The sequence below is a fragment of the Vigna radiata genome, unplaced genomic scaffold (genome assembly GCF_000741045.1).
Source record: "Vigna radiata var. radiata cultivar VC1973A unplaced genomic scaffold, Vradiata_ver6 scaffold_7, whole genome shotgun sequence".
NCBI lineage: Eukaryota > Viridiplantae > Streptophyta > Magnoliopsida > Fabales > Fabaceae > Vigna > Vigna radiata.
In genome coordinates this window covers 2,406,075-2,425,115 of record NW_014543262.1, presented here as the reverse complement: position 1 = coordinate 2,425,115, position 19,041 = coordinate 2,406,075, and the positions used below count along the sequence as shown (strand labels likewise).

Sequence of the window (19,041 nt, the reverse complement as noted above, 5' to 3'; positions counted from 1 at the left end):
TTTATTGGGTCAAACGATCAACTCGCAGATGTATTGACTAAATCATTAAGGGGTCCTCAGATTGAGTTTATTTGTTCCAAGCTTGGTACATACAATTTGTATGCTCCAGCTTGAGGGGGAGTGTTAGGATATTTATCCTATTTATCATGATTATATTGTGTCTAGAATTACTCTAATTATCATAATTATATTGTGTCTAGGTTACTCTAATTATCATAATTATATTGTGTCTAGGTTACTCTAATTATCATAATTATATTGTGTCTAGGTTACTCTAATTATCATGTACTCTTGTATCAATTTATTATTATAAATAGAAGATTATGAGAGGGATCAATCAAGCCTTCTAGAATTATTTTACAGTTTAATTCTCAAGTGGGATAATGCCTCAACAGGTGAAATATTTGTGAATTCGTAACGCATTGCATTGTATAAGATTAATTGAAAAAGAACACATTAGGTTTATATGAGTTCGATTATATCATATAAGTGACAGGGAAGGAGAAAGTTAATCAATTTCTATTTTTTATGTAGTAGAATTACCGTACTGTCGTCAAAGAAATACGAGCCTTAAAATAGGAGTGGCTGCATTAGTAGCAGTTAATGTACCTACTTCAGCAACCCATCGAATCCCGATAGCCACTGCCGCGCCGGTGCCGAGAGAACTCAACAACCTCGCGATTAACCCATGCACTCGGAACAACCGAAGCACAATCACTAGTGCAGTAAGGGCTTTAAACGTATGTTATTTTGGGCTTTTAACGTTAGATGCAGATCCGACGTCTTTGTGGGTGATGTTAATCAAACATCGGACTGGATATATCCGACATCTATATAGACGTCGGTTTTGGATATAACAGACGTCTATATAGACGCCAGACTTGGGTATAAAGGACATCTATATAGACGTCGGACTTGGGCATAATAGACATCTATATAAACGTTGGATGTGTCCAAATTCGACGTCTATAGGCGTTGGATGTTTTGTCCACTATAACTCATTGGGCGTTAGTTTGTGCACTGACAGACGCCTATAGACGTCGGTCATTGCATTATCAGACGTTTACTGGGTATTTTTTTTTTAAAAAAAAATAATTTATTTTTACCTTAAAATCACACCTGAAAAATAGAAAATTGTCCCATAACAGTATACTATAATATATATGCGTTGCAACTAAAGAAAGTTCTACTTAATCCAAAAAACAATCCAATACCAAAACTAACAAAATATAAACTTAAAGTAAACCTAAGTAATGTTCAACAACAAATATAAGAGTTCCTAGCTCCATCTTTGCAGAAGATAAGTTGTCCACTCCTATCTTATCTACCTAATTGTGTCCTTTGGTATAGGAGATGTACTCTTGAAGCGTTGGAAAATGAAGAAAGATTATAATTTCATATATGTTCAAAGATGAATTTGATTTGTAATGTATTGGAGGTAAGCATCATTACCTCATTCTAGCCATCTGTAATGCAAGCTCGAATGATGGTCTTAATTCAAGACATCAATAGAAGCCACATTCCCATGAATCTAGCTGCTTGTTACACTAAAATGACAAACTAAATAGAGTCAAGAATTTAGATCATTCAAGAACATAGAAAATGAATTAGAATTATAAATGACTTACAACCTTTGGATACAAAACTTGAACTAGTTGACCTCAGGATTTACCCATAACACTATTTAGAGAAAAAAACACAAAGTAATATTAATATAATTATTTATCATAAAAATTTAAGGTCAACATGAAATTCAAAGTCATTTTTGGAGAAACACTACCCTTGAAGCCTGCTTCTCAAGTCATTTTTCATCTTCTGTGCTGCGAACAAAACCATATAATTTTACATTGTTTGGGAATGATGACCATCAGCTGCTAGTGAGACCTATCATTAATCATAAATAGTTAGTAAACTAATTAAGTAAACTTTAATGAACTTTTACATAAACAACACATACCCATCAATGTATGACACAAGGTATACATCTCTGTTTGACTCAGTCATCCATGTTTGCAGATAATATTGTTTGCTTTCAAGTGTGTTATCAGAAGATTGAATGGTCTGAGGTTTAAAAAATTCGTCCATGGAAGACTGACCTTGGTCTACAATGACTGTGTCCATGTACCTAAAATAACAAAGTTAAGTTGTTAGAAACTAGGAATCTAAGTAAAACTAATATGGAAGACAAAATTAACTATCTTATATGCACCATAGTTGAAGGATGGAAATATTCAACATCCTGATACATCATTGAATGTGATATATACTGGCAAATGGGCGGGGAGACCAAATACTTTGAAATCTCAGTATATTTTTATTGCTCCTTTTTTGGACACGGGTAATCTTGACATTAGTTTTGATAGAGGATCATCATTCGCTTCAGCCATGTCATCATCTTCAGCTATGACTGCCTCATGCATCAGATGCTTCTGAGGACATGTGAACTGAAGATAAGAATTTCAAAGTTATCAATAAATATTGTTAAATTTAACATACAAATACTAATGAAAAAAATATTATACTTGTGGTGTAGCAATGTGTGTCAGGATCAATGCTCTAGGCCAGACTATAAATGTTCCTGTGGCCTCTCCCACAATGTGTGTCGGGGCCCCTCCTAACCGACGTCTATAAGCCTGACTTATTCACGAAATTGTCACCGATCAATAATTTACGTCGAGATCTCGTCTAACCGACGTCTAATGGATGACGTTAAAAACCAATTCTGCAATAGTGAATCACTGTCGAGTCAAACTCAGTAAATTGGTACACCGAGTTGAGCATTTCAAAATACATTTAAAGAAGAAACGTATTTTAAAATATTTATTTTTTTAAGAAAAAAAAATATTAAATTCAAAAAATAATAACCAAATGCAATTGCAATATTTAAAAAAATCCACTAAAATTAAATTAAACCATTATAAGCAAATAAAAAAATCAATATAATTTCAAATAACAACAAAAATTATTTTAATAACAATTATTAAATAATATAATTTTATTAAAACAAACACAACATAAAATTAAACATACAATTTAAAATAACAATAAAAAAATTATTTTAAATTGTTAAAAAAGAACAATTTAACCTTAAAGTTTCTTGTCCAGAGTCATTGTTTCAAGTGAGCAGTTTCAAAGAAATTTCACAATTTAAAGCTCTCTTGCATTCCTTCGTTAAGCATGACGACCATCTTTATAAATATACAATTTCTGCGAATATTGACTGCATTTTCTGCCCGGTCGCATGTGTAGTTATAATGTCATATGTAATAGCCAGTCAAGAAATTCAAGAGGCATTTTGGAAGATCTTGTTTGACCTACATTGACATGCATTCACAATTTAAATTTATATTGCATTCCGTGTTTATGGATTTCTTAAAAACCAACTACCTTTCTTTATAAATATACATTGAATCATGTGTTTGACCTGCATTGGCATGCATTCACAATTTAAACTTATATTGCATTTCGTGTTTAAGGATTTATGAGAGGACAATGATATTTTGGTAACACTTTTTGACAATTTTTTTGACAACGGGACATGTGTCATCATTTTATCAGTCTATTTGAATTTATGTTTAAAAAATATTTAAAATGGACCAATCACAAGCTGCCACGTATGCATTGTAAAAAAATTGTTAAAAGAGTGTTGTTAAAAGAAGGTTTTACTTTATGAAAAACCAATTACCTTTCTTTATAAATATACATATTGAATCATGTGTATCACGCTTTCGTGAATCATGTGTGTCACACTCTCTTGCATTCCTTCTTTTTTAGGAATTCATGATGACCATCTTTATAAATATATATTTTCATTCAGCAAAGTGAAAACAGACATCATTCATCTATCTCTTCTCAATTAATGATTCTTCTCTTCTATCAATCAGAATGATCTTTCTATCACAATTTTCACTTCTTTTTATTTCCCTCTTTTATGTCTTTATCTTCCAAAACATTCTCTGCAACAATCTCAGCCATGTTCGCTGCAATGAAAAGGACCGACAAATGTTGCAAATCTTTAAAGAAGGTCTTATTGATCCATCCAACAACCTCGTCACATGGTTCACTCAACAAGACTGTTGTCAGTGGCAAGGAGTTCACTGTGACAATACCACAAGCAGAGTAACAAAACTTGATCTATCCAATCAATTTCTACAAGGTGAAATCAAGTTATCTTTGTTGAAACTTCAATTTCTATATCATTTGGATTTGAGCGATAACTTCTTTAATGTTATTAACATTCCACCAATTCATAATAATGTCATATTTGGCTCTAATCTCCATTATCTTGACTTATCCAATAATGATATTTCCATGGATAATCTTCATTGGCTTTCTCAACTTTCTTCACTTAGATATCTCAACCTTGGTTTTACAAATCTTCGCTATGCTACCAATGGGCTTGATTCGTTGTTTATGCTCCCTTCTTTGTCCGAGTTACGATTGTTTTGTTGTGGACTAAACATCACTTCGTCTCTCAAACATGTGAATTTTACTTCACTTGTAACTCTTGATCTTACAAACAACTATTTCACCTCAAAATCTTTAGGCTGGTTGTTAACCAATTTTAGTAGTGGCATCTCTCATCTTGACCTTAGTGGAATTTCTTTATCTGGAAATTTCGATCCTCAGTGGCTTTCTCAACTTCATTTTGTGAAATATCTTGACCTTAGTGCAATTTCTATATCTGAGAATTTCGATCTTCAGTGGCTTTCTGAACTTCATTCTGTGAAATATCTTGACCTTAGTTACATTGATCTTCACGAAGCAACCAACTGGCTTTTGGCTATGCCTCCTTCACTATCACATCTACACTTGCGCCGTTGTCAACTAACCAACATAAGTCCATCTTTAAAGCATGTGAATCTTACTTCACTTGTCAGTCTTGATCTTTCTTTCAACCATTTTAACTCTGAAATGCCACATTGGTTGTTTAATCTCAGTCGTGATCTCTCTCATCTTGATCTTGCACACAGTAGTTTATACGGTGAAATACCTTCAAGTTTGTTCAACTACCAGAATTTAGAATACCTTGATCTATCGGGCAACATGTTTTGCGGTTCCATTCCTTTGAGTTTGGGAAATCTCACATATTTGGTTTCCCTAATAATTGGTTATAATTCCTTTTCTAGTGCAATTACGGAGATGCATTTTTCCAGACTCCATAATTTAGAATCGCTAGACTTGAGCAACACAAGGTTTCACAGACACCATACTCTTAAACCATAATAATTTCACTGGAAGACTCCCTCATATATCACCAAAGGTCGAATGTGTGGATTTATCTCATAACTCTTTCACAGGATCAATTCCTCACGGTTGGCAGAACTTGAAATATTTGAATTTTATCAGCTTGCGGAATAATAATTTAGTGGGTGAAGTTCTTGTGAAACTCTCATGGTCAACGTATTTGGAAGTTATAGACCTTGAAAAAAATGAGTTTTCTGGAACTGTACCAAAAATGTCCAGAAACTTAAGAGTGGTGATATTAAGATCTAATAAATTTGAGGGAAGTATTCCACCTCAACTATTCCTTCTCTCTTCTTTGATTCACTTGGATCTTGCCCATAATAAGCTTTCAGGATCAATTCCTCAAATGACGTATAAGACAACACAAATGATAGCAAAAAATTCTTTTACATTTCGTTTTCGTGAAGATGATAACATTGATTTCTATGAAAAAGGTCAAGTTTATGAATGTGAACTTGACTTGAAGAGGCGAACTATTGACCTTTCGGCTAACAAGATATCTGGAGAGATTCCTTCGGAATTATTTCGGCTGATTCGAGTTCAAACATTGAATTTATCGTATAATCATTTGACTGGAACAATACCAAAGACAATTGGAGGAATGAAAAATCTGGAATCTCTTGATCTCTCTAATAATAAGCTTTTTGGAGAAATTCCAGAAAACATGGCTACCTTGACTTTTCTGAGTTATTTGAACCTATCATGCAACAATTTTTCTGGACAAATTCCAATAGGGACTCAACTTCAAAGTTTTAGTGTATCAAGCTATGATGGGAACCCGGAACTTTGTGGAGATCCTCTTAAAAAGTGTAACATGGAAACAAATGTTGTGAATACAATCGAACGTAAAATGAAGGAAGATGGTGAATTTGATGAAGAATCACTCTATCTTGGAATGGGTGTTGGGTTTGCAGCTGGATTTTGTGGTCTTTTTGGTTCTTTGCTCATTTTTAGGAAATGGAGACACAAATACTATCTATTGCTCAATCGAATGTACGACCAACTTTATGTTACTTACATGCTCAAATTCAATAACTTTCATAACTGAGAAGCACATCAGTTAGTTCAGGTTAGTAAAACTAATATTATAATTTTAGTTATTTATTTTCTTGTTATTTATGGTAATTTAGGTTTTATTAGTAGATTATACTTAATTCCATATATTTTTTTCGAATAGACATAGGTAGAAAATATCACCAATAGTACTAAATTTCAAAGAAAGAATTTATGAAATTGAATTCAATTTATTTATCTAATAGTTACAATTATCCATGCATGTGTTTGTTTTGAACTTATTTGGGATTTATGTCCAAGAATTGAAGTTAAACACTGTATCTGTATCTGGAATTGAAGTAGGCTTTGGTTTGAAATAGAAGATGAAGTGGAGGGATCATTTGCAGCTTTGGTTTCTGAATGATGCCATGAAGAGTCTCAGTCCAACTATTGTGTCCACAAGCCTTTTGGTGTTCAATTTCTCAATTTTTGTTAATTACTATCTTTTATTTTGTTGTTATCTTTTTTTTTTTTTCTGGATAATGAGATTAGGGTTCATCATGAATATTATTGTGTAACCTCATTGGAATGGAGTGTTATTGGCAAAGTTTGGTACTTCTTACTGTAGGTGAATTGTTGTACTATAATTCAATTATTTATAATTTAAAATTATCAAGTTTTAGATAAGTGCTTTAGATTATTTATTGAGAAAGATTAATAAAATAAACATAAGACCAAAGAGAAAGAGAAAATCAAACTGTAGAGAAAATAAGGGGTTTTATCGGGATGTTCATACAAAAATGATGTTGGTGTTCTATAAATGTCACTATCTAATAAGTATTATTTATAATGTTTATATCACATTTTCAATTTTTTAAAAAATAAACTTTTAATAAGTTATCCTTAGTATTTTATTTAACCGTTTCAAATGTATGCAAACATTTTTCTTTAAAAGATATTCTCGTAACTATTTTTATTTCAGAATTCACTTTTTCCAATAATGACCTTGTTGATTTTTTCATTACAATTTCCTTCCATAATTGTAATTTGTTTTTTAAGATGTATGGTGATAGTAATAATTTATCATCAGATTAAAAGAGAAAAGTACCACGAAAACTTTGTCAAAATAGGGTGACAATGAAAGTTGTAAAAGGCAAAAAGCAAAGGACAATTTCTGACTTTTAATAATTTTTTTACATATATAATGTGTTATTATTTTATTAGTTTATATATTTCAAACGGATGAATCTCAAATTTTTACATAAACTTTTATAAAATATTTGTCAAAAAATATTATTAAAAATATATTTTTCCATTTCTGTAGAAAACACTACAAACCGTTCATAACTCAAGAGCAAAGATATTTTTTATTTCAAGATTTATGATTTACTTTTTTTTCTCCTTGTGTTATTATATTCTTTTTGATTCAGCTTTGATTTATCTTTTTTATTTGTGTAATTACCTCTTTTTTTTCAGTCTTAGATCCGGAGTATCTAAGAGTTGGTCTCTAAATTATGGGTGTTACTCCTCCACCTTCTTAAGTGGATCCTATATCTTTCTATTATTTTAATTTATTTCAAAAATATTTTACATCATTCTATTATTTTTTAAGCATTTACATGGCTTATTAATGGAGCATCTACCTGACTCAAATTTGAACTTGTAATATATTGTCTTAAATAAGTTTGATTCAATCTTATTTTCACTGTTGAATATATTTTTTTTCTTTTTCAATTTACTTAATAAATGATAAAATTTTGTTCTAAATTTCTAGAAAAATGTTTATATATGTGTGTGTTTTTTTTACATATAATATCTATAATTTTTAACATTATATTATTATTTTTAACATTTTATTATTATAATTTTTAATATAATAATATAATGTTAAAAATTATAGATATTATATGTAAAAAAAACACACATATATAAACATTTTTCTAGAAATTTAGAACAAAATTTTACCATTTATTAAGTAATTTGAAAAAAAATATATATTCAACAGCGAAAATAAGATTGAATCAAACTTATTTAAGAAAATATATCAGAAGTTCAAATTTGAGTAATGTAAATGCTCCATTAATGTAGAAAGAAAGAGAAATATTGTTAAGGATAGTGGAAAGTGTAGGGTATTTTTGAAATAAAAAAAAAATAGTGAGAAGGTGTAAAATATTTTTGAAATAAATTAAAATAGTGGGGAGGTACAGGACTCACTTAGGGAAGTCGAGAGAGCAACACCCCTAAATTATAAGCCATTTGAGTTAGTTTATAACTTATTTAATTTTCTATTATTACTATTTTAATATATATATTTTTATTATCCTTATTTTATTTTTATTATTATTATTTATTTCAATCTTATAATTTTAATTAATCATTACTCTATTTTATATATTTTTTTTGGCTACTTTTTAAATTTTTTTGTATTTTAAATTAAAAAAAGTAACAATACAAATTAAGAAATAATTCATGTAAGAATAGTTTAAATAAGAAAATAAAAAGATAAATTTAAAAAAAAATATATTTAATTTAATTAATGCACATTACATAAATTCATTTAAGTAATATGATATATTAGTTCACGAGTTAGTTTATCAAAAACTTATAATATGATATATTTTTTTTATTAGTAACTAATTATGATATAAAAATATTTTTTTTTTATAATTCTAACATTTGCCTAGAAATTAAAAGTTTTATCTCCAAAACTTCAAATTTAAACTATTTAATAAAACAAGTTGACTCTCAATTTCTTAACTTAAGTTTTAACAACTTAATTTAGCTTCTCTTGTTTTTAAACACTATTTACATCCAGTTTTAGAATGAAAAATACACATGTGACAATTACATTACAGATCATGATACTTAGATAACATTTTTTTGACAACATTTGAACATCATCTACGTATTATTCTGTGATTGGTTCATAATAGTGTTTATAATTATTTTTATTGATTGTGGAGTAATTTTGGACCAATCAGAAAATGACACTTAGATGATGTTCAAATATTGTCAAAAAAAAATACTTTTAAATATCATTATCCATTACATAATAAGTATACTTACAATTTTTAACTAAATCCATTGTTAAATAAAAATATATTCAATATTTGCAATATCAATTGCATGCTCATTAATGACAATGCAATTTCAAATTTTGATATTGTCTCTCTGTTGTACTTTTAAAATATACTCATTACACACTGATTTTCTACAATTTTAACTTTTAACGTTGTTTTGGCAAATAAAGACACTAAATATAAATTTATTACGTTTAAATATCCACACATTTGCAATTCAGATGCAGTCGTCTTTTGTATATGTTTATTTTACGAAGAATTCCTAGAAAATTAAAAACTTAATTTTTTTTTTTGGAGTTTTACATATTAATTCCTTAAAAAATAAAGTATACACTCAATCCCCGACATCTTGTTAAATATTTAGGATAGTTGTAATTCTTTTATTTTTATACTAATATTTTAATTATTTAAACAGAATTATGATGTTATTGCAAATGAAAAAAAAAAGGATTACATATAATCTCCACACAAAAAAAAAAAAACAAAAGATATTGGTAAAATTTAGTTATAGAACATCAGCAGTACCATCAATTCAAGATCTTCATTTTTGGTATATTTAATTAAAATAATTGGTGGATCTAATGACAATTAGACACATAAACATAAACATAATAAAAAAAATACTAAGATGTGTTATAACGTGAGGATGAGAACTTTGGGTTTTGAATGTGCTGTTATATACTTGAAAATAATAATGAAAAGGACTACCAAAAACTTATTTATTGTATCCAAGATGAACATAAATCTGCTTAGAATTAGTTGGACAACAATGAATTTGATACCCTGTTCCAAGTCAAACCTGAAAAGCAAGCACAAGTAAGGCACCTATGATTGTCCCTGATGGAATTTAATCTGTCCAATTTTGAAGTTAGGTGCCAAGATAAGAACACTTTAGTTCTAGTATGGAATAACCTAAAGGTTATGGTAGAGACGATACACTATGGTGATGTTACAGTTCTTATACCAACATCGGAGGTCCGTATTGTATCAAAAGCATTACAAACTTTCATCCCTAGGCCTAAAGATCTCGTGAGGATGATGCCATGTTACACTTCAGTAAATATATACACTAATATTTATATATGCAATATTTAGATTCTTGACTAATGTCATGTTTTTTTGTGTGTGTAGGAACATGAAACGGAGTTCCAAGTCACTACCAAAAGAACATTGTCTCTCGAGAATCCACTTACCGTATTGAGGGAGGTTGTTGCATCCATAGGTAGAGACCCAATGGAGATTCCATGAGATGCCACTATTTTTGGCTAACAAAGCAAGTTTCCATTATCTACCAATGTGCTTTAGAGGAGACCTTAACAAAAAATCAGGAGTCAAACATATTTATTGTGAAGTTATGGATGATGTAAGTTAACTTTTAATCATTTTTTGGTTGCCTTATACACATTGAGGAAGGTATCAGTGTATAAAATTTAGGTACTTGCATGATTTTTGCTTAGAAGTGAGGAAGGATGACAAATATTGGTTTATAGACCCTTAAGTCACCCAATCAGTCGGTAACTCCCCTATAGAAAGAAGAATGTATATCAACAAATGTTGGGAAAATCTCCCAATACACACTAACATATTTTTTCAAAATTGAGTCTTATTATTCATTGATAATTGAAGGGCTTTAAATAGCCATGATACTTACAATATTACGGAAATAAAAATAAAATCTGAAAATAAAATATCAACTGACTTAAAAATAAAATCTCCTTAGCCTATCATAAAATAATATAATACTTAGATAAACAAAAAATCATAACTATCTGTTCCTACTTTATCTCTATCAAATCAAACCAAATATTACTAAAACCAAAACTAATAAAATAATAAATCTCTAAAATTTAAGTTCATCCCAACAACAAAGCCATAATGGATGGAAAAAAACAAATTCACATTGCTACATATATAGCTAAATAAGTCTATCCTTATTCAATAGGTTATATTTTAATCTTTTAAATATGTTTGGAATAATTTTTAATGCAGATGTCATTCATAGTTGTTAGTTATATCAGTACCTAATCGTACTGCTGCATGGTTTTGTTGTTGTCATAAAAAATCCTATAGCACATTGAAAAATATAGTAGATATGTAAGTCTATTTTAAGAAAAGTCTACTACATTATTTACATAGTAGATATGTAACTTCAATTTCTATATCATTTGAACCTAAGCCAGAATTTCTTTAATGTTATTAGACTTCAACCAATTCAGCATGATGTCATATTTGGTTATAACATGCATTACCTTGACTTATACTATAATGATATTTCCATGGATAATCTTTCTTACCAAATAATTAATCATGTTCATTACAATTTGTTATGTTTGTGTCTTTTTCCTTCCTAAACAGTTTTGCGTAGTGAACAATTTTGCACGGTTTCTTATTACACGTATCTAGTTTGTTATAGCTGGTTGATTTTCTTCATCCTTACATATACAGTCTTTTCCTTTCTTGTAATGATTATCATGGAATCAATGAAACATTTATTTTAGGATGGTATCAGAGCTCTTTCGGGAGTTCTGGTCGCCAAAAACCTATGTTACAAATTTGTTCATTTCTTCTTTATATCTTTGTTTCTTCTTTTCTCCATGGCTAACTAGAGCTCCACATACGGTGATTATCTCACCAACTATCTTTCTTTATAAATATACATTTTCATTGAGCAAAATGCAAACAATTATCATTCATCTATCTCTTCTCAATTAATGCTTCTTTCTTTTACCGATCAGAATAACATTTTTATCACAATTTTCACTTCTTTCTCTTTCCTTCTTTTATGCCTTTACATTCCAAAACATTCTCTATAACAATCTTAATGAAGTTCACTGCAATGAGAACGAACCTCGTCAGATGGTCCACTCAACAAGACTGTTGTTACTGGCAAGGAGTTCATTGTGACAATACCATAAGCAAAGTAACAAAACTTGATCTTTCCAACAATCTCTAGAAGGTGATATCAAGTTATCTTTGTTTGAACTTCAATTTCAATATCATTAGAATCTGAACCATAATTTCTTTAATGTTATTATCATTCCACCAATTCAACATGATGTCTTATTTGGCTCTAACCTCCATTACCTCGACTTATACTATAACGATATTTCCATGGATAATCTTTCTTACCAAATAATTAATCAATGTCATTACAATTTGTTATGTTTTTGTCGTTTTCCTCCCTAAACAGTTTTGCACGAGGAACCCTGGGTTTTGGTGTCGAAGAGGGAAAGTGACGAACAAACCCTAGATTCGAAGGTTTGTTCGGTGGAGATTCAAGATCGGGTGTTGTATAGTGGTTTAATTGATGAAATGGTCTAATTAAACGATGGAAAAGGTGGAAAGTGAAGATTTAATCGGTGGAAATGGCTAGAATCTGATTTCAATCGGTGAAAATGAAGGGAAAGACAGAAACAATAGGTCAAGGTGAGAAATGGTGAGGAGAAGACGAATCTGATAAATGGTTCGGTGGAAAAGGGTGAAAATGTTGTAAGGAACCCTAGTTATGGCGGACATTCGGTGTGGATGTAGATCTAAGGTGGAGGAGCTCGAAAATATGGATCGGTGATGAGTGAAGCCCCGAGAGAGAATGAAGATGATGTTGGCGTTGGAAGATTTGTGAGAGGTTGAGAAAATGAGGTGTGATGTCTAGATGAGGGAAACGACGAAATGAAGATGTGGTGTTGTACTCAGGGAATCTCGCAAGAGGATAAGCTCACGTGTAAAATGGGAGATGAAAGATAGAGAGGTGAATGGAAGGTGGCCGACGAGAATAAATTCTCCGGCCTAGACTTTCAAGGGAATTGAATTCTGGAGTGATCTCCACAAAATACACAATTCATTAATCTCAAAAGTGAATTACAAGGGATGTTGGCATGTCTATATATAAGACTAAAAGTCCCTCCTATCTATCACATGCCTAATACATTTTACACATGTTTTATAAAAATAAAAGAAATGTTAAACTAAGATAATTGTGTTTGGACCCAAGTTATCACTTCCTATAAAAGATAAACATTTAAGAAAAAGAAAATTATGGAATTGAAAAATAAGAATAATATTAAAAATAAAAAAAAATATATTTTATCCATAAAAGTCAAAATAAATTACGAAATTAAATCATACATAATTACTTTATTTATATAAAATAGAAAATTAAATTACTAAATTGAATTGCGCACCCAAAAATTATCTTATATATATTATTTAAATTATTTTTTCTCCTTTCAATTGTCTTAATTAATATTTTCTATTTTCTTAATAATGTGAATTCTAAACTAACTACAATTTATTATATTTAGTCATTAGAAAAGAATATTTAAAAAAAAAAAGAAATAGAAAAATAGAAAAAAAAAACTACCAAAATTACTTTAACACCCAAACTAGCAAACATCAATTACCAATTTGTTCATCACATGATTAATAACAATTAATAGCATTATGCAATTATGCATATATTTAATATATTTAGAGTCTTCCAAGAATTTATTTCAAAAAATAATTGAAAAATAAATATAATTATTATATCTATAGAAGGTATTGTCAAATATAATAATATATATAAATATTTTATCCTAACATTCTAAGATTTTTGAAGTCTTAGTTTTTATTTCTCCATCACTTTCATGATACTCTCATCACATATAACTCAATAGAACAATCCAACAATCGTTCCATTAAAGTTCAATTTAATGAAAATTAAAGGCAATTAAAGTGATAATACTTATAAATTATAAATCAATTTACTTGGTTTATGCAACTCAAAACATTAAAAAAAAAAAATCAAATAAAGTGGGTCACTTCACCGAACTAAATTCATTATCTGACTAATTTCACTCTTTTCATCGTCACCTACACATATGTATCAATATAAATTCAAGTAAAGATATCAAAATAATCATAACATAGTCAATCTATTACACCACAAGATTTAATATCAAAACATTATTACTACCAAAATTTAATAAGTGGTATTTATCAATTTGTACTAATTTTCCTTATCTTAAATAACTTTTCTCAAGACTAAAACTCTATAACTCAATAAATTAAGCTACTCAAAACTAGAGACCTAGTGCAAAATGTCCAAATAAGATAGATTTTTAGTATATGATAAAAATTAGGCTAAGAGAATGACTTCTCTCAACGATCTCTACTAAAATTTATGACTAAAACAATATGAAAATTAGGAAAGAATGATTCCATAAGGTAAATAAAAATTTACTTTTGTTTTGAAATCGGTTCAAAATACTTCCTTTTAGATTTCACAATGGTGTGATCAATTTCAAAAAATGATGAAAATTCAAGTTTCAAAGTAAAAGAAAAGGAAGAGACGAGAAGCTCACGAGAGAGAAAAGAATTATATTTTATTTTTACTTTTGATTACTATTTTATTATATTATTACTACTTTAAAATTAAAAAAAAATCAGATAAGAATTATATTTATCTTTAATTTTGTATTTATCAATAAATAAATTACTTTATAATAAAGGCATAAACCATTTTTACTCTTATTATTTTTATTTTTAAATTAGATCGTCGGCTATTAATTCCTTAATTGATATTAATTATATAATAGTTATTTATAGTGTTGATATACGGTTAAGGTATACAAATAATTCTATTAAATTTTTAATTATTTCCTTCTTTTTCATTCAGTAAATATTATTTAAAAATTACCTTCACTGTTAATTAGTGTTGTACCACAACATTTATGTTTTATTTGGTTGGTTGTGTTTCATAAATAAAAAAAAAAGTTCAGAAAAAGTAAGATTAAATAAGTTAATTATTATTTTTAAATTACAATCAATGTACACTTTCCTTCTTAAGGAGGAGAGTATTAAACTTTCGTAAAATTTACTCATTTGATTTTCTTTTAAGGAATATCAATTGCATAAACTTTAACTTTCATATGATTTATCTTTAAATTTAAGCATTTCTTTAGTACTCATTTGATCATTAAAGAAAATGTCTTTTTCTTAGGTAATTTGTCAAATTACAATTAGAATGCTCACTGAAAAGAAAGTCTAATTCATCTTAAATATTAATAGTTCATTATTTTCGTTACAACTCATTTTCGAATTTAAAATACAATCATGTATTTAGAAAATATAAAAGGGAGAGACAATGAAGTTAAGATCTGTTTTATTGTGTTGGATTACAATATTTTTGGTTTTCTTAAAAAGGTGTGACGAAAGAGACAGTATAATCAGGATAACTCAGTACATGTAATATTAAATGGTGAATGATATTTTAACAAATTTTTATAACGGAAGGGTATCATTATTTTATTTTATTGGTTTATTTGAGTTTATATTTAAAAAAATATTTAAAATAGATAAATCATTAACTATGATATGTCAAAATGTTAAAAAGTTATTAAAAAATGTTGTTAATTTTTTTTTTTTCAGTACTAAAACTGATAATTTAAATTTTTATTTCATATGATAACATACAACCAAAGCAGTGGGGTTAATTACACACCAACCAAACCACAGATTCATACAACTTCAATCTCCAACCACACACCACAATTTTCTCTCACTTTTTTTTTCCACTCATAAATGCAGATCACAAGAAAGCAAGAAAAGAAGTCACAGCCCTCACTGCTATGGTCACATACACCTGCTTCAGACAACGACAAAAAGAAAAATCAGAACATATATGACATTAAACCTTAGTCATTTTGTCCATTTTAATCATACAATGACAGATCAAATCAAAGTAATAGAAGAAAACAAGATCAGAAATTTCCTAATTTGTCATCATGTTCCAAACACCAATGAAGAAAATCATGCAGAATATTGATAGAACATACACAAGATAACAGAAATAAGAGTTTACCTTAGCTTAACATATATAATATATATAGGTGATGCAGCAGTTATATCTAATCACTGTCACTGCTGCTGCTGCTGTCATGGCCATGGCCATCTTCATGTTTCTTCTTCTTCTCCTTTTTCTTCTTCTTCTCGCCCTCAGCACCTTCACCGTGGAGCTTGTCTTTGATCTTCTCTACGAACCCTTCTTTGTGCTCTTCTCCATGGTGCTCGGGCTTGTGCTCCCCTTTGTATTCACCATGATGATCACCCTTGTGTTCACCATGGTGCTCTCCTTTGTACTCACTGTGTTCACCATGATGCTCCCCTTTGTGCTCCTCCTCTTTCTTGTGCCCTCCCACATGAAGGGTCTCTCCAATCTTGTGAATGATTCCTGACATTGTTCTTTCTCTGTACCTTCTTCTTCTTTTGGTTTTGGTTTTGGTATGTTCTTACCGGAAGAGATGAACGCTATTTATAGGAAGAAAATGAGGTATATCAAGTGAAGATGGCACTTAGGAAAAGAAAATATGCTATTCGGCTGAAATTACTCGAATGACCATCACCGTGTTCATTGCGTGTAATTATTTAAAAATCTTTTGTTTACAGATCAAAAAGAAAAATGTGTAATCTGATACCTCACACGATCTTCCTTTTTATATACTTGTGACAGCTGTGATGCCATGTAATTTCTAAGATCAAATCGAATGTGGTGTTTTAGTTGGTGAAAAGAGTGTTATCATGGTTTGATTTAACTTAGCTTACATGCTGATTAATTAATGTAGCTAACAATTTACATTAACTATTTACAAGATTTTAGTAATTAATACATTAATTACCCAAACTTCAACCACTATTATGTTAAGTGTCATCATGCTACTATATATTTAACCTTATTTCAAACCCAACAATTACTTTATAAATAGAAAACCAATTATATCTTATTTAAGAATTAATCAGACAAGGACCTAGGAAAAAGCTTTAGGCCTAGAATCAAACAGGTGTCGAGTGGTTAGGGTTGAGACAATTGTGTCTTTAAAATTTGTACATTTGTAACCTAACTGTAGCTCTTCTGGTGCACCACGGCACCTGTTGAGAGAAACATCCTATGCTTACCAATTGCAAAGACAAAGGAGAAAAATCTTAAAGTTGGGATGTGGCAATGTATTATGCAAATTTCATGACAATGTCTGTCCAAAATTTTGGTTGGGTACATTCAATATATATTTTGTAAAGTAATTAACCTTGTATTCTAGATTCTACTTTGAGAACCATTTCTATTTTTCTTTTTCTTTTTTCCATGTCAAAAACAAAAGCTAGGAAAAAGTTGAAACTCTATGATAGATACTAATTAACCTAACCCAAGAGAAAAAAAAAATAAAGGATGCATGAGGGCTTAATTTAGTCCAAATACATAATATGATTCCCTTTGTTCTTTTTGTCCTCTTGTTTAAAAACAAAAAATAAATCAAAGAATACAATGCAACTTTAGTAATTATATGTGTTTTTTCTTTTACCTTATTTTTTCTCAATAATGTAGAACATTGTAGCTTTAGTCTAATGAATTATACACACATTTATCTTTCTATTTCAATTAATTAAATGTTTCGGTACTAGTTTAATTTAATAGATAAATAATTTGAGTTTACAATTGGACCATAATAAATATATTTTAAGTTTTTAAATGAAATTAAATATTTATGTTCGATTCTCAAACTTAATTTTAAAAATTCTTATTAAATCTTTTTACTGATTAAATAAAATTTTGAATTGTTTATATTCTTTCACATATAACACACGCAAAAATTAATATCAACAAATTTCTATTTTATTTTAAGAATTACTAAATCATTAAAGTGTGTCAAATTTGTCTCTCTTTTAGAAAAATATCAATTTCGTCTCCATATAGAAAAAATTTGTGTCAATCAAGTCATCTCCGTTAAATACAAACGGTTAAAAACTCATTTTAAGTTTTTAACACCATTAATTTGTATTTAACGAAATGACTTGATTGACACAAAATTTTTCTATGGAAATGAAATTAACATTTTTTTAAAAGAAGACGAATTTGACACACTTCAATGAAACTGGGGACAAAAACAAACAATTAGAAAAAAAAAAGACGTTAGAAACTAAAATTATAACTTGACATAAACTAAACTACGGAGGATAAAAGAGTAAAAACAAGTGTATGGTGTACCTTCACAAGAATACATTAATAAAGAAAGAAAAGTGATTGTAGTATTTTAAAATTAGTTAAAAGCATGATGGATTAATTAGGGTAGCGTGGAATAAGGGAGAAGATGACCCACCGACCATTATGGGCCATAAATGAAAGATCCGAAAGAGGATAAGATGGACCCACTTTCCGTATCAGAAGAAGAGAAAGTAGGAAAGAACGTTATTCCCACTACCCAACTTCTTTTCGTTACCGACTTAAATTTAAAATACAATATTTTTTAATAATCTGTTTAATTAAAACGTTAATACCTTTATAAATCTAAATATTTCAACAAATTATTTTATGATAGTTGATAGCTATTTTTGTTTGTCTGATTCGTTTTGAAGATGACGCGTGGATGGTTATAATTCTGCCGACACCTTCAACGGGAACAGTCACTGACAGTTTTGTTCAGTTTTTGAGAAATAAATAATACTTTAATAATAATAAAACTTTTGACATGATAAAAGTAAATCGTATCTAGACGGTTTCAGATATTTTATTTTACGAAAATATATTTAAATATTATGTTAGATCTAGCCTCGTTAAAATAGTTTGAATGGGTTTATGTTATTTCTCAAGTATAACTAAATTAACTCCCTGAATAATTATTTAAACTAGGACAATGTTACTCCACATGATAAAGAGGTTGGTTTTTACAATTTTAAAAAAAATATATTATTT

The 19,041-nt window shown here is 29.1% G+C and overlaps 1 protein-coding gene and 1 pseudogene across 2 annotated transcripts; one reads left to right on the top strand and one right to left on the bottom strand.

Annotated features, from left to right (window-relative positions):
* Nucleotides 1-4,592: 4,592 nt before the first annotated feature.
* On the top strand, nt 4,593-6,935 carry LOC106753731 (annotated as a pseudogene).
* An 8,780-nt stretch (nt 6,936-15,715) lies between these two features.
* LOC106753775 (protein SRC1) lies at nt 15,716-16,605 on the bottom strand. Of its 2 annotated transcripts, none has more exons than XM_014635624.2 (2): nt 16,162-16,605; nt 15,716-15,945 (listed from the first exon to the last, which is right to left on the bottom strand). In XM_014635624.2, exon 1 carries the CDS (start codon nt 16,535-16,537, stop codon nt 16,208-16,210), a length of 330 nt encoding a protein of 109 aa, XP_014491110.1. In that variant the 5' UTR covers nt 16,538-16,605; the 3' UTR covers nt 15,716-15,945; nt 16,162-16,207. The 2 variants fall into 2 exon arrangements, with proteins under 2 accessions (XP_014491110.1, XP_014491109.1); XM_014635623.2 differs by having other exon boundaries at nt 15,732-15,942; nt 16,162-16,604.
* Nucleotides 16,606-19,041: the final 2,436 nt, after the last annotated feature.